This window comes from Urocampus carinirostris, chromosome 13, assembly GCF_059441175.1.
Source record: "Urocampus carinirostris isolate Australia breed hairy pipefish chromosome 13, RoL_Ucar_1.0, whole genome shotgun sequence".
Classification (NCBI taxonomy): domain Eukaryota; kingdom Metazoa; phylum Chordata; class Actinopteri; order Syngnathiformes; family Syngnathidae; genus Urocampus; species Urocampus carinirostris.
Genome location: NC_142361.1, coordinates 34903605 through 34917702, shown reverse-complemented (window position 1 = coordinate 34917702; position 14098 = coordinate 34903605). Strand labels below are relative to the sequence as shown.

At 40.7% G+C, this 14098-nt stretch overlaps 1 protein-coding gene across 4 annotated transcripts in view; it reads left to right on the top strand.

Annotated features, from left to right (window-relative positions):
* vrk2 (VRK serine/threonine kinase 2) overlaps positions 1 to 14098 on the top strand; it is a 124019-nt gene that overhangs the window by 92402 nt on the left and 17519 nt on the right. For 2 of the 4 annotated variants that reach the window (XM_088350912.1, XM_088350909.1), the window contains exons 1-4: positions 10848 to 11029; positions 13322 to 13456; positions 13797 to 13852; positions 13923 to 13992. In XM_088350912.1, coding sequence (XP_088207038.1) covers positions 13327 to 13456; positions 13797 to 13852; positions 13923 to 13992 — 256 coding nt within the window. In that variant the 5' untranslated portion in view covers positions 10848 to 11029; positions 13322 to 13326. Of the gene's footprint in view, positions 1 to 10847; positions 11030 to 13321; positions 13457 to 13796; positions 13853 to 13922; positions 13993 to 14098 lie in introns of those variants that run through there. The other 2 variants (XM_088350911.1, XM_088350910.1) reach the window with 1 other exon arrangement.

Here is a 14098-nt window from a genome sequence, read left to right as displayed (position 1 = left end):
TTGATTGGGTGAGTGGGAGGGATGGGTGGAGCTATGCAAAAAGTACAAGCATTCCCTCCCATCTCTCGCCAAAGGTAAGCACATAAGGCTCCCTATTCTCAGAATGTTGTGACGTTTTTACAAAATAAATGCTTGCATCTGGTTTTGAAACCAATATGTATGAAAAAAGGGTCAAAAGGAGTTTAACCGATCTTGAGTAATTGCAAGAAAGAGACAAGTTTAAAGTGGTCTGTTTGTTGAATTTGGGACAGGGGCTCTGGCATTATTCTCTTTTCATAATTTTTATCAAATCATCAAAAATAAATGTGCTGAAGACTAAGCTTTTGTCTGGGGCGCCGTTTTAGCAATTTAGTAAGTTTGTCTCATAATATATGGTGTGGCTCTTTCCCAAAATAAAATTAATATTTTTTGCTTTTACGGCTCTTTGAGTCAAAAAGGTTCCCGATCCCTGTTTTAAAGAAACCATCAAAGCATTGTTCTGTACTCACAAGCCCAGAATATTCAGTTTTTGTTTTTGTTTTTATTGCTATAAAAAAACCTCAACAGAATTGCTCAACTTGGCTCCAATGCTTGTTTTAACCATTGCACAGCCCCAATGATAAAGCAAACACGAGGAAGACACAAAGTATCGGGGAATTCAACCAAAACATTAGAAGGAACAGCGATGTTGGAAGTTAACATCCACAAAGCTGAGAGGATGCACGAATGTAAAAGCTATTTTCTAAATTTCTGCTTGGATTTTAGGATAAGGATCTATGAAAAGGATTGTCGGTCAAGGGTAGTTCAGGTAACTCGTGTTAGCACGATGTTCAATATGACATAACTTGAGATCATATGCAGGGTTGGGTAGGGTTACTTTAACTGGATTACTTTCAATTACTTTTGGATTACTCCAATACCAAATATGCTAATAAAAGACAAAAGAAACTAAATAGGAATAAAATTACTCAATTTTGTGCAGGCTTGCGGAGTAACGGAACACATGGAATGGCAAAAATGATGTTGGCAAGCTGTTTGGATTTATTTTCAACTAGTTTCTGTCGCATTTGATGTTAGTTTTCCCGGAGATCAAAGAGATCAAAGCCAGGAGAGAGAGCTTACCACGTGTTGTGAGTCATCATTTTATTTATATTTAGTTTATTTTGTCTTTTATTAGCATATTTGGTATTGGAGTAATCCAAAGTAATTGAAAGTAATCAAGTTAAAATAACCCTGATCATATGCAAGGCGTCTACAGTAAGACCTCGGTTATCGCGGTTAATGGGGACCAAAACCACCCGCGATAAGTGAAAATCCGCGAAGTAGCGGCACACCTTAAATTTTTTTTTTTTAATTATTATTTTTTTAGACCGGTTAATGGGGAACAAAACCACCCGCAAAAAGTGAAAATCTGCGAAGTAGCGACGACCCTTCAAAAAGAAAAAAAAAGATTTTTTTTTTTTATCTCATTATCTGCACCGCTTGTCCTTATTAGGGTTGCAGGGGGGCTGGGCCCATCCCAGCCATCTTCGGGCAGTGGGCAGGGGACACCCTGAACTGGTTGCCAGCCAATCGCAGCTGCAAATCACATTAGTTCTCGCAGCTAGCTGCGTTCTTCATTGACGCAGGAGCCGAGTGATCCACCGCTAAGAGTCGTACAGCTGGGCGATTTTACGTCTGGACGATCGGAGACAAATTCACGACAGGGTTTTGACTTGCGCCGCACCGCGGGTGCCGTTCGGTCGCTCCCGCGCAAGCCCCTAGCCCGCGGCGCGGGTACTTTCGGGCGCGATACGCACGACACCGACGCAGTTAAGGGGGTCCCGCGCATGTCCGCCGCCTTTTTTTTTTTTTAACCATTACAGACCGCGAAGCTCTGAAGCCGCGAACGTCGAACCGCAAAGTAGCGAGGTCCCACTGTCTATCGACCTGAGCCTTTTACATAATGGCGAATTGAACACATTACCTGTATTAAGGGGAATAAGAATGTAGAACTGCGGTGTTTGCTCCGCCTAATTGGAGCAATTATCGCTTATGATACACAAGGGGCAGTTACACAAAATGTGTGAGTCCCACCTTTACCGCGATTCATGTCACTGTGTAGATTTTGAGAGGAAAAACACAAATTGGTCAACAAGTACCACATGGAGTGAATGACACTTCAGTTCTCAGGTCACTTGGGATCCATGGCAGGAGTCGAAGCTTGGCTGACAATGGGGAGAAAGAAACAAGATCAGGATCTTGACACGAGGTTGAAAGAGATAATGTTGGTAATTTGGTATTCTTGCACAATTTACAAATCAAAAGAAGTTAAGATGGGAGTGGGGAAACTCTTTGGGGTGCAGAGTGGCCGGCCCAGGGTGAAAAAATGATTGATTTAATTTTTTTTCTGTCTGTTGGTACAGAATCTTTGTCATGGTTGCCATGGCTCCCAATTGGCCCCGCCTGTGTGGCGCCAGCAGCGGCTCGTTGACTGATTGGCTTTCCATCTATTTAAGCTCAGTGCTTTCACTCACCCTTTGTCAGTCTGTTAACAATTGGGCGCCATGGCAACCGTGACACTCAAGGTTTCTTCATTGTCCTCATGCTGCAGTTTTTGAGTTTTTCTTGCCCTCATGTGGGTTTTAGATCAGGGGATGGTGTAATTATAGTCTGTAGTTTGAAATAATCTGTGGTGTGTGCAGCCTTTTGAGAATCCTTGTGATTAAGGAGTCACAAATAAACAGGACTTGACTTGGGGTTTTCGGGTTTTCCCTTGCCCTCATGTAGGTTTTAGATCAGGGGAGGGTGTAATAGTAGCCTGTAGTTTGCAATAATCTGTGGTTTGTGCAGCCCTTTGAGACGCTTGTGATTAAGGAGTCACAAATAAACAGGACTTGTCCCGACTTGATTGTCTTCCGTCTTGCTGCCATGGTAGCCTCAAAAACCTTGCGGGCATAAAAGGGTCAGTTTTGTGCGTTGTACTTTCGGTTGCACTACACAATACATCAACATCTCAAATACAGTGGAACCTCGGTTCTCGACCATAATCCGTTCTAGAACCCTGTTCGAAAACCGATTTGGTCGATCACCGAAAATCATTTCTGCCATGAAAAGTAATGTAAAATCATTTTAATCCGTTCCAAATCCTTGAAGGCTTACCATGAACGTAAACATGAAGCTAACCCTGGCTAATCGTACGTTCGCGTTAGCGTAATCTTCCGTACGAAAGATTACGCTAACATGAACGTGTAAAAATAAAAAAATCAGGTCGTTTACACGTCATTTAGCACAAGTGGTGAGCGGTTAAAGGATAGAGAAAAGATTTATGAATAGGATTTCTTACCTTTGTGGTGGTCTGCAGAAGCCATGCTCTATTCCCTCGAAAGAAGGGAAACTCGCACATCTTCTTCATATTTTGCTAATATTTCTTTCTTTAATGCAATAGTTGTACGCACTACTCTTCTTTTTTCACCTTTAGCAACTTTGCTGCTTGCACCGACCTTCTTCCGAGGCATAATTAGGGGTTAAAACACTCCGTTCACCGATATTAAAAACGAAAGCAAAAAGGATTGCGCGGTCACGTGACAACAGTTCTTCACGAGGGGTGGGGGCAATCTACACCCGTACGCCGCTCAGCATCACCCCTAGCGCACCGGCGTTCGAACTCCGATTTTTTGAACAAAAAGCGAAGCAAGAATTTCTCAAAATTTTTGGTCCAGAACCGATTTGTTCGAACTGAGATGCGTTCGAAAACCGAGTTTCCATTGTATTACAAAGTGTACCCACTGTTTTATGAAAATATGTTTTCTTGTGGAAGAGGGGACCCAAAACTGTTTTTGTTGTAGTAATATTTACTCGGGAGGCTAGATCCAATGACTTTACCAACCATGCTTTTGTTCATGTTTTTTTTAAGTAATATGCTATTGATTTATGATCATATTGGGTCGGCTCAAGCATCAGGAAAAACCATATAGGATATGAACTGCCTTTTGATTTATCGTTTCAGGTTAATAAACATTCAAAAATGTCAGTGAACCCGATACTGGAACCGTCTTTAACAAGATAAAAGCCGTGCTACAATTTCTATGTTATGCTCTAGACAGCTTGATGATACATTTAGAGAACTGGCAGCTTGCAATAAGATAAGTAACTAGGTTGTCATTGCAACAATGACCGCAGATCAATTACTTTAGTGGTCTGTTGTGCAGCCTGCACACGCATTCTGTTGTGTTGACATTAATGCCTATGCTAATGTTGATGTTCTGAGTCTTCCTGTGCAAATCATCGGACAGTATTTTTTCAAGACGTGACCTGTTGTGGTAATAAGAGGATGAATGTTAATTTGCTAGCACCTAGCCATGTCCAGGAATTTCAATGTATGTGCGGTGATAGGTAGAAGCACGACAGCAAAAAAGAAAAACTGCATAAAGAAAATACCGTATGGTGGCAGGACCAGAACGGAGACAGGAACCACTTGCGTTACGTTTCTCTCAGTTTTATTAGAATAGAATAGAATAGAAGAGAATATACCTTTATTGTCTGTCATGGCCAGCATGGTCGCCGTGGCGACCGGCTGGCCCCGCCCCCCGGGCACCGGCTGGAGCAGATCATCTAATCTGCGTGTGTGCTTTTTAAGGGCGGGTTGTGGGTATTGCGGGTTGCTGGTTCATTGCATACTCTGTTCTGCATTAGTCTGTTCTGTTTTGCTCTGTCCTGTTTTGTTTGATTCGGAGGAAACCTGTGTTTGCCCGTTCTGAGTTAAAGCCTGTTTTGTGAGTATTCCTAGTCTGAGTTCCTGTTTGCCTGTAAGCCTGTTTTTGTTTTGTTTTGTCCCTGAGAGTTGGACGACTTTTATTTTGCTAAATAAAAGTACGGATCGTTAACGCGAATGAGTTCATCCTTCCTGCCCCCTGCCTCCGTTCTGGTCCGGTCACGTGACATTGCCATTCTTACAAAATGGGTTTACATATTGTGAAAACGAAATTGGGCATGACTCTCCAGGTTCACACATTCACAGTGAGGTCAAAAATCCAAGAAGATAAAGGAACAGAGAAAATAAGGGTTTAAAACAAGGAGGATAAGGTTATAGTTATAATTTACACAATATTTACACAAGAAATGTCGGCATGTAGGATGTTACATACAGTTTGGTATCGTAATACAGTTTGGTAACATAAGAGTTTGTGCAATTATACGTTTGGTGCAAAGATAGTCACCAATAGGAAGAAAGGAAAGGATTGCACACACGATCCGGTGATCGCTGGTCTCTCCAAGCAGGTCGCTATGAACGCGGAAGTGACACTTCCGCGGCGAGCAATGGCGGTGTCGGTAACGGAAAAAACAGGTCAGTAGCCAGGACAAGAGAGCAAAAAAACGTGTTGGGGATCAGCAACGAGTCGAAAGCCAGAAGAGAAGAGTAGACGTTGTAAAGATCAAAAAACGTGTCGAAGCCGGGAAACAGACGGGAGCAAAAACAGGAGTGATTCAGGGTGGAAAAGCTTGCCTTATGTAAACTGAGGTTTGCAGACAGACTGACAACAGGGGACAGATAGGAGTGGGTTTGAATAGGGACAGAGAGCCAATCAGAATCCGAGGCAGTAGGCGACAAAGGAGCGGGCACAGGTTAAGCATATCGGTAATCATGACAGTATGGTAGATTTTTAAACATTGTGCCCTGGTTAAACAATCTTTAAATCACCAATTTATTCAAAGTAATGGCCTGTAAATATTGTGCCAAATGGGCACTAATTTTGAGTGAGAAATCTGATGCCAAGTTTGATGGCTTTAACAAATTGCTGTGTGACAGTTTTAGGCTAATTGTAGCTATTAAGTACTAATAGGCACATTGATAGTGAGTTATCAAATACTCCTTCCCTGTGCCAAAGATTTACACAACACATTTAGCACAAACACTGATGAGTTTGTTTGTCAACGATCCATTTTAACAAGGCCGGTTGTGAATGACTTAAAAGGAGAGTTATGTGTTGCAATCCTTGAACTAAAGAAATGTTCTTCATCTCATCTCATCAGCCGTACCGCTTATCCTCATTAGGGTCGCGGGGGGGCTGGAGCCCATCCCAACCATCTCCAGGCAGTGGGCAGAGAGCTTTTTCTGCTTCGTGTGTTCCAGTCAACATTTTTTATGGTTTTGTTTTTGGTTAAGTATTTGTCTTTAACTCATTCATGCCCGGAATATTCTGTAAATGAAACCTTCAAAGGAATTGTTCACGTGTAAGGCGGTGGCTCAGGAGGTAGAGCGCTCGTCTTGGGATCAAGAGATCGCAGTTCGAATCCCGGCTCCTCCGTGTTACAGGTCGAAGTGTCCTTGGGTAAGACACTGAACCCCTAGTACCCCCAATAAGCAGGTTAGCGCCTTACATGGCTGCATGGCCGCTATTGGGAAATGTGAAGCACACTGTAAAGCGCTTTGGGAAGTCTTGACTTGAAAAGCGCTATATAAATGCAGATTATTTCATTTCATTTCATTTCATTACAGCCTGAATTTGGATGACCAAAATACATACTACCACAATCAAAAAAACATGAGGTGGGGAAAAAAAGTCCCACAACCATTGTTCCCTCTAAGCTGCGCAAATGCCAAACTGCCCAGACTTCCTCAGCGTACAGGAAAAATTATCCTGCGCATAAAAATCAGGGCTCGAAATTGCAAAATCAGATCACAATCAAATTCGGACAGAATTACAGTGCATGCAGGCAAAAAAACAACGCAGGTTCACTATGTTTTAAGCGTGGTATTTTGAAGTCAATGTCAGCACGAGATTGAATAACTGAAACCAAGCGTGCATGTGAGCTTGAGTTATTACGAGAGAGAGGTGGGGAGAGGGGGCGGTGATGGATGGAGGAGGCCCAAAAAAAAAGCTGACTCATCAGATTGTTTTTGTTGCTTTAATTTACATATTACCAATTATGATGCAACATTATGCTCAAAATTACTCAAAGAAAGAAAAAAATAAAACAAAAAGGACAACTTAACAAAAATGAAGAAAAGGAGCAAAGGAAAAAAAAGAAAAGAAAAAAGAAGAGAAAAAAGAAAAAAAACTAAAAAACAAAGAAAAAAGGAAAAAGCATGAAAACAAGGGGTTAAACGGTAAGAAAGGGAGAAAAGGAAGTCACACATAAAAAAAGGAAAGTCGAAAACAAAAGAAGAAAAAAGTCAAGAAAAAAGAAACAAAAGAAGCAAAGAAAAAAAGAGAAACCCCTGCGACCCAAGTGAGGATTAGGGATGCAGTTGATGGATGTTTGTATGATCATCCTTTTTTTCCTGCTTATGATTAAAATCATCCATCCATCCATTCATTATCTGCATCGCTTATCCTCAGTAGGGTCACGGGGGTGCTGGAGCCCATCTCAGCTATCCTCAGGCAGTGGGCAGGGGACACCCTGAACCGGTTGCCAGCCAGGCGCAGGGCACACAGAGACAGACATTCCTGACAACCAGACATTCATGGTTTTGGAATGTGGGAGGAAACCGGAGGAGCACGGGGAGAACATGCAAACTCCACACAGGAAGGTTTTTTTTTTTTAAATGAATGCAGTTTTTTTTACCATTACAAGGTACTAAACACTACAAACAGTCCCTTTAAGACTAACATTCCTCTGCAAATGTAATTATAGACCTCTGTCAAACCTACCGTTTCTTTCTAAAGTTGTATTAAAATCCTGATAGAACAGGATCCTGATTCGGGGCACCTGCGAGATAGAACAGGATACCAGAACAGACCTGGAAACCCCAGAGCATTCGTTTCAGTTCTTTATTTAAGGAAGCGTTCAGGGCTTGCGGGAGACGTGATGGCCGTCAGACGTCAGCAGCGGAGCCGGAGAGATAGCTTCCGATCAAGTGGCCAATCGGAGTGCGGAAGTCAGGCAGGTCGAGTTTACCGGGGCTGGAGAGAAGATCGAAGCGTGGAACGGAAACAGGTCGGATCGGAGGCAGGTGGAAACAGGTCAGCAGAGTTCTTAGACGAATGGAAAAGCAGGAGAGTCACACAGAGTTACCAAAGTACACTCTGACGAGGACGTCTGGGCGCAGCGCGCTTAAGAGCGAAGTGCCAGCCAATCAGAAGGCGCCCACATGATTCCTCCAGGTGACCAGAGTTAGCAATCATGACAAAAGTACTTGAAAAAGTTGTGGCACATCAGCTGAATGATTTTATATTCGAGAACAATCTCTTTGAATCTATGCAATCAGAGAAATGAAAAATATACCTGCTATGCTTTTAAGAAGAATAGAAGAATAGAATATACCTAGAAGAAGCAATCATCCTTTATAATAGCTAAATAATATTGTCTTCATAATAACTGCACATACCATAGACTTCTTCTAAAGAGGGTTCTGGGTTTCTTCTACACTGTCCAAGGTTTTTTTTCTTTCAAGGGAGGCTGCTGGGTTCAGAAAGCAACAATTGAAGCTTCACACGGATCAATAAACTCACAGCAGGTATGCACCGGCTGAAACAACATGCACCTGTATTTCCTTCTTTCATCAGAATTGAACAAGCTTGATTTGAAGTGAGAGAATGTGTTTGTCTACGGGAGCTTTGCAATTTCTGAATTTGCTCCTGCAGTGATTGTTATCAGCTAGGCTTGGTATTGACCATGTTGTACGACAAAAGACTTATCAGCCCGAGTAGCTCAGTGTACTTGATGTCTCATAAAGAAACTGATATCGATTTTAGTAGGTCTGGTAAGTAAGCAGTTTACAAAGAACTGCCTCTGATATATGTAGCTACTATACTAAATAACCGTTGTGTGTCACAAGCCAGAAATGTAGACAGGACCTAGTAGCATTCGTTTTTACTCAGTTTTATTGAGAAAGAGAGCAGTGCTTGCTTCCACGATCCGATGATCGTCGGACACAGATAGCCGATGGCAGGAACGCGAAAGTGGCACTTCCGTGTCGAGCGAGGACAGTCGTAGGCAACGGGTAAACTGGTCGATAGCCGGGACGGGGGAGCAAGGGCGGTAATGGGTGCAGAAAAGAGGTCGGCAACAGGTATCAGGCAGGCAACAGGGCAAAACAGGTCGATAGCCGGGACGGAAGAGCAGGGCAGAAACGGGTTCAGGAACAGGTCGGCAACAGGTATCAGGCAGGAGAGTGTCGGAAGGTATAGAGCTTGCCTAGCTGAAAGCGTAGGTTCGTAGGACGGTCTGACAGCTTCCTCTTGGAAGCCGGGGGTTTAAAAAGGGTCAGGGAACCAATCAGCGACCAGGGCTGTTGGCGCCAATGGGGCATTCGCAGGTGCCCCAAATCAGCAATCACGACACAATTTTATATTTACGGTTTACGGATCCCTTAACCACTTCGGGTTGTTAGGGCACCACTTCCTGTCTAGGGCAAATACAGTGTGGGGGTGCCCAGACTGTTTTTTGGATAGGGGGTTTGCTCCCGCACATGAAACAGTACTGGTTTCCATGTTTACCAGCATCAGTAGAAATCTCCTGATCTGACTCAGATACAGAACCTTCATCATCTGGTCGCTGTTCTTGTTCAAAGCAATGCGTTTTCCCAATCTTCAGAAACAGGCTGGACCTCCGCATCGACGGTCAGCGACATTTTATTATACTAATTCTAAATCCTAAATTGCTTGGGTAAACCTCTTCATATTTTGTGCAAGGCACTGGAGATTTCATCCTCAATAAGATTCTAAGCATGGATCGATCAACCGACCAACCGACCAACCGACCAATCGATCAATCGATCAAACCATTTATCCATTTTTCAATCAATCAATCAATCAACCAAGCAACCAAGCAATCGATCAATCGATCAATCGATCAAACCATTTATCCATTACTCAATCAACCAATCAATCAATCAATCAATCAATCAATCAATCAATCAATCAATCAATCAATCAACCAACCAACCAACCAAGCAATCGATCAATCGATCAAACCATTTATCCATTACTCAATCAATCAATCAATCAATCAATCAATCAACTAATCGATCAATCAATCAAACCATTTATCAATCAATCAATCAATCAAACATGCTATGAACACAACATATAACACAGAAGAAATGACTTCCTCTCAACCCACATGTGAATATAAAGTAAATAAGACACGAATACAAAAACAACTAGATATACAAAGTAAGCATATACAAATTTGTAAGGTTTAGAATAAAAATAATAAGCCCGGTATCTAATTAGTGCAGAGGTCAAGACAAATAACTACAACTTAACCAATCATTTAAGTGATATTAGTCTTTGTTTTTATTATTCTTTTTAAGCATTCTGAATCCTTTATCCCCAATGGACACTCTTTCAAAACATTTTCTGGATAGGCTACTTACTATATAAGCTACATTTTTAATTTACATATCTAAATATAATCACAAAAGCCAAAGGTGTTTGGTTTTTTGTTTAAAGATATTTTCCCTCGTTGTTCTATCTATTTACCCTGGTCATAACCCTGGAGAGGGGTGACCGATAGCAAGACAAACACATACAAAAATAAAGAAAATTAAAAATAAAACGATATAATAAATAAAATAAACAAAATATGATGCGTCAGGGGTAAACCTTCATTGTTCCCTTGCACATAACCCAAAATTGTCAAGACAATAACTACAATAACTGTAAATGTGGCCATTTATTTATTTAGTTGAATGTAGTATTTGGAGAACAAATTCCATGTTTGTACTCTATTTTAAGCAGCGATTACATTGTTTACGTATTTTTTCATCTAGTTTGTAGATTGTTGTACAATTAAGTGTCATCGAGAATATCACAGGAAGTCAGCAATCTTTGAGGGCGGGACTTGATGGACTCTTCAACCAATGGCTTTGTCCGCCAAGGTAGCATTTTGATTGGCTCTGCATCGGAACAACACACTTTCCCCATCTTGTGATTGGATGGCATTACAGCAGGAGGGAAAAGTTTCAGGAAGTGACGGTTTTCCATTTTGAACCTGTCTTTGTCGTGTTTTGCTACGAGAGTTTGAACTAGATTCGTATTTGAAGAATTACCGGCGACTGTTCGTTTTTTACATTTTTGCTACGAAACAAACGTAAAAAGCTGGTAATATCTTCTGCAGTTTGGTACGTATTTAACATGACCCGGTAACTGTAATGTCACTCACAGTGCTAAGTTAGCTACTACTCATGATACTTAAACCAAACTTCATTGTTCGAAGCAATGGCGCTTATTAAGGTTGAGTGAATTTATTTGTATTTTATTGTTGCTATTATTTTCATTTCGCAGTAAATGCAGCTCAGTAACATCATTTAAAATTAAAATAAATCACGAAAGGGAAACGTTATGTGACGCCCTGCCATTATTTTGGTTCATAGAAAATCCATGTCGACCTTTTACTGCAAGGCATTCTGGGAAAAACATGACAACCACAATACTGTATAACATTCAAAATGCATTTATTCGAGTTAAAATATATCTAACCAATGTCAAAGTATTCTTCCACGTGTTTTCCTACAACTTAAAATAATTGTAATAATATCAGACAATAAGAATATTCTGATAGCTATTCATTTTCTGTAATGCAATTAAATCAAATGTTAAATGGTCTGCATTTATATAGCGCTTTTCATGTCAATGAAGACCTCCCAAAGCGCTTTACAATGTGCTTCACACTTACCCATTTACACACACACTCACACACCAATAGTTAATGTAAGGTGCCTACCTGCTTATTGGGGGCATCAGGGATTCAGTGCCTTGCCCAAGGACACTTAGACTGCAAAAACTTCATACATCCTGGATTCATTCGATCACATGAAATAATGCAATATTTGTATTTTAGTATTAGTGATTATGGCTTACAGCATTCTAGCATGGTTTTTCATGTTATTAAGATATTTTGGATGGATAACAGTGGAATGGTGTGGCAGGGAAGTCAGTTGTTGTTTGCAGATGACACACCGCTTGTGGCTGATTCTGAGGAAACATTGAGAAATATGGTAATGGAGTTTGGTAGAGTGTGTGATAGGCAGAAGTTATGTGTGAATGTTGGCAAGAGTAAGGTGATGAAGTGTTCACGTAATGAAGTGGGTTATGGTGTTGAAAATGGAAAATGAGATTGAATGGACAGGTGCTGGTAGAAGTTGAAAGCCTTAGGTACTTGGGTTGTGATGTGGCTGCAGTTGGTGGAAGGCACCCGTATGATGCGGCAGGGGTAAACCAGTGAAAGCTTTCGGGCCCTACTGTTGAAGAAAAGAGTGTGTTGTGTCACCCTGACCCGAGTGACATGGCCGCTTTCTTGTGTCCCGTTTCCTTGTGTCCCGTTTCATCTGGAGGGACGAAAGCATGACCGACTTCGGTACCGAGGTGCTTGACTTGTTTGGGTGTTTGGGCATTTGTGTTGGCCATGGTCAATTTTTTATTTTTGTGTTTTTTTGCTACTTTTTTCCCTTTTGTTCCCCCCTTTGTTTTTGTGTATGTGTTTGTCTTGCCGTCGGTCACCCCTCCCGAGGGATATGACCAGGGTAGATGGATAGATAGAAGATATTTTGAAATGGGATATTTCATTTTTTGCCAAAATCGGCAATATTAAAACAATAAAATACTTGTTTTTATTTCAGTTGCATTGTAGTGAATCTACAATGTATGAAATGTTTTTATTTTTAATTGCAAATACAAAAAATATAGAGCTTTGTCACAATATTAAATTTTTTTAAATTTCTGCCAGCTAGGAGTTGTATTATTATTATTATTATTATTATCCTAAATGCCTTTGTTAAACACGCATATCTAATAAGTCAAGGTACGTGAAGCCTTCAAGCCCCCGAGAAGGTTTTTGTCAGCTCCTGAGATGATCCTTATTCATTATTTTATCATACACCAGGATTCGTTGTGTATTTGTTTTCATTGTACATTGTTTCTCCTTGCACTTTATTTCATTGTAGTTTAGTGAATGATAGAAAATTGCTATTATTGTTTTCTCTTTGAAGTGATTTTAACCCACTTTTGCTAAAATAAAAGGTACTGATGGTGCTTAGTAATACCGGCTTTGTTCATTTAGTGTGATTTATGTGATTTTTTTTTTCCCGCTAGAAAAGTTGACTTTTGTGCCTGACTAAAACTACCGACTGGGCCATATGAAAATATCGATTTATTAATCTGATCATATTGGAATATGTTTTTGGGCTTTTCAGTAGGTCCAAATAGATTCAATGGACTTTACTGTATGTGCCATTATAAAAATACAAAACTTACCAGTCTGGATATAATTTATTGAATTCCCAAGATGAATTCACAAACTAGTGAATCTGTATATTGCAGATGCATGTCAAATAGTAAATCGTTTTTGTTCTGTCTGCAATGCTTTATGTAAACGTTTTTTTTCTTGTGACACATCATTTTCGCAATATTTTCAGTTTCAATGACAGCCCCTAAAAAGAGGGCGTTACCCAAACCGCTCCCGGAGGGCTTCGTACTGACTGACCAGGGAAAGAAGAAATGGAAGCTGGGGAAAATATTAGGTCAAGGAGGCTTTGGACTCATTTATCACGGTAATCATAACACATGCACACATTTTAATACCGAAGAGACAACACGGTCATCCGTTTGGCTTTAAACACAACTACATTTTATGAAGGTTAAAAATACCGTTTAATGATAAAAATGTGAATTAAGCTAATAACATGAGCAACAAGTGGTTTATAACACACAACACCTATTAACCACCCATTCTGTTCCCTTGAGTTGTGTGGTGTATTCACAAACATTCGGAATCTAACAAATTGAAATTATTAATACTTTAAACAAACTTTGCTTTCTTTAGGACATACGGTAAAAGCTTGAAAGCTTTTTGATATATGCAAACTTCTCCCTGTAATTCTTATCCTTAAGCGTCCCAGGACATTAGCAGCCCCGTCTCAACAGATACTGACTTTGTTGTGAAAGTGGTGAGTATGGTCAAGTTTTGTGAAAATGCACGTGTATACAAGCATTAATTTGAATTAATTGATTGTGCAGGAGTACTTGGAGAATGGACCACTGTTCTCCGAATTATGTTTTTACATAAGGGCAGCCAAACAAGAGACAGGTGAGTACCACCACATGTTCTGAGTGGACGATTGCTTGGATGACTGGTCATGAAATACGTGGCCTTTTGTATTTGGTTTAAAATGCAGCTGTGTGACTTTATCACA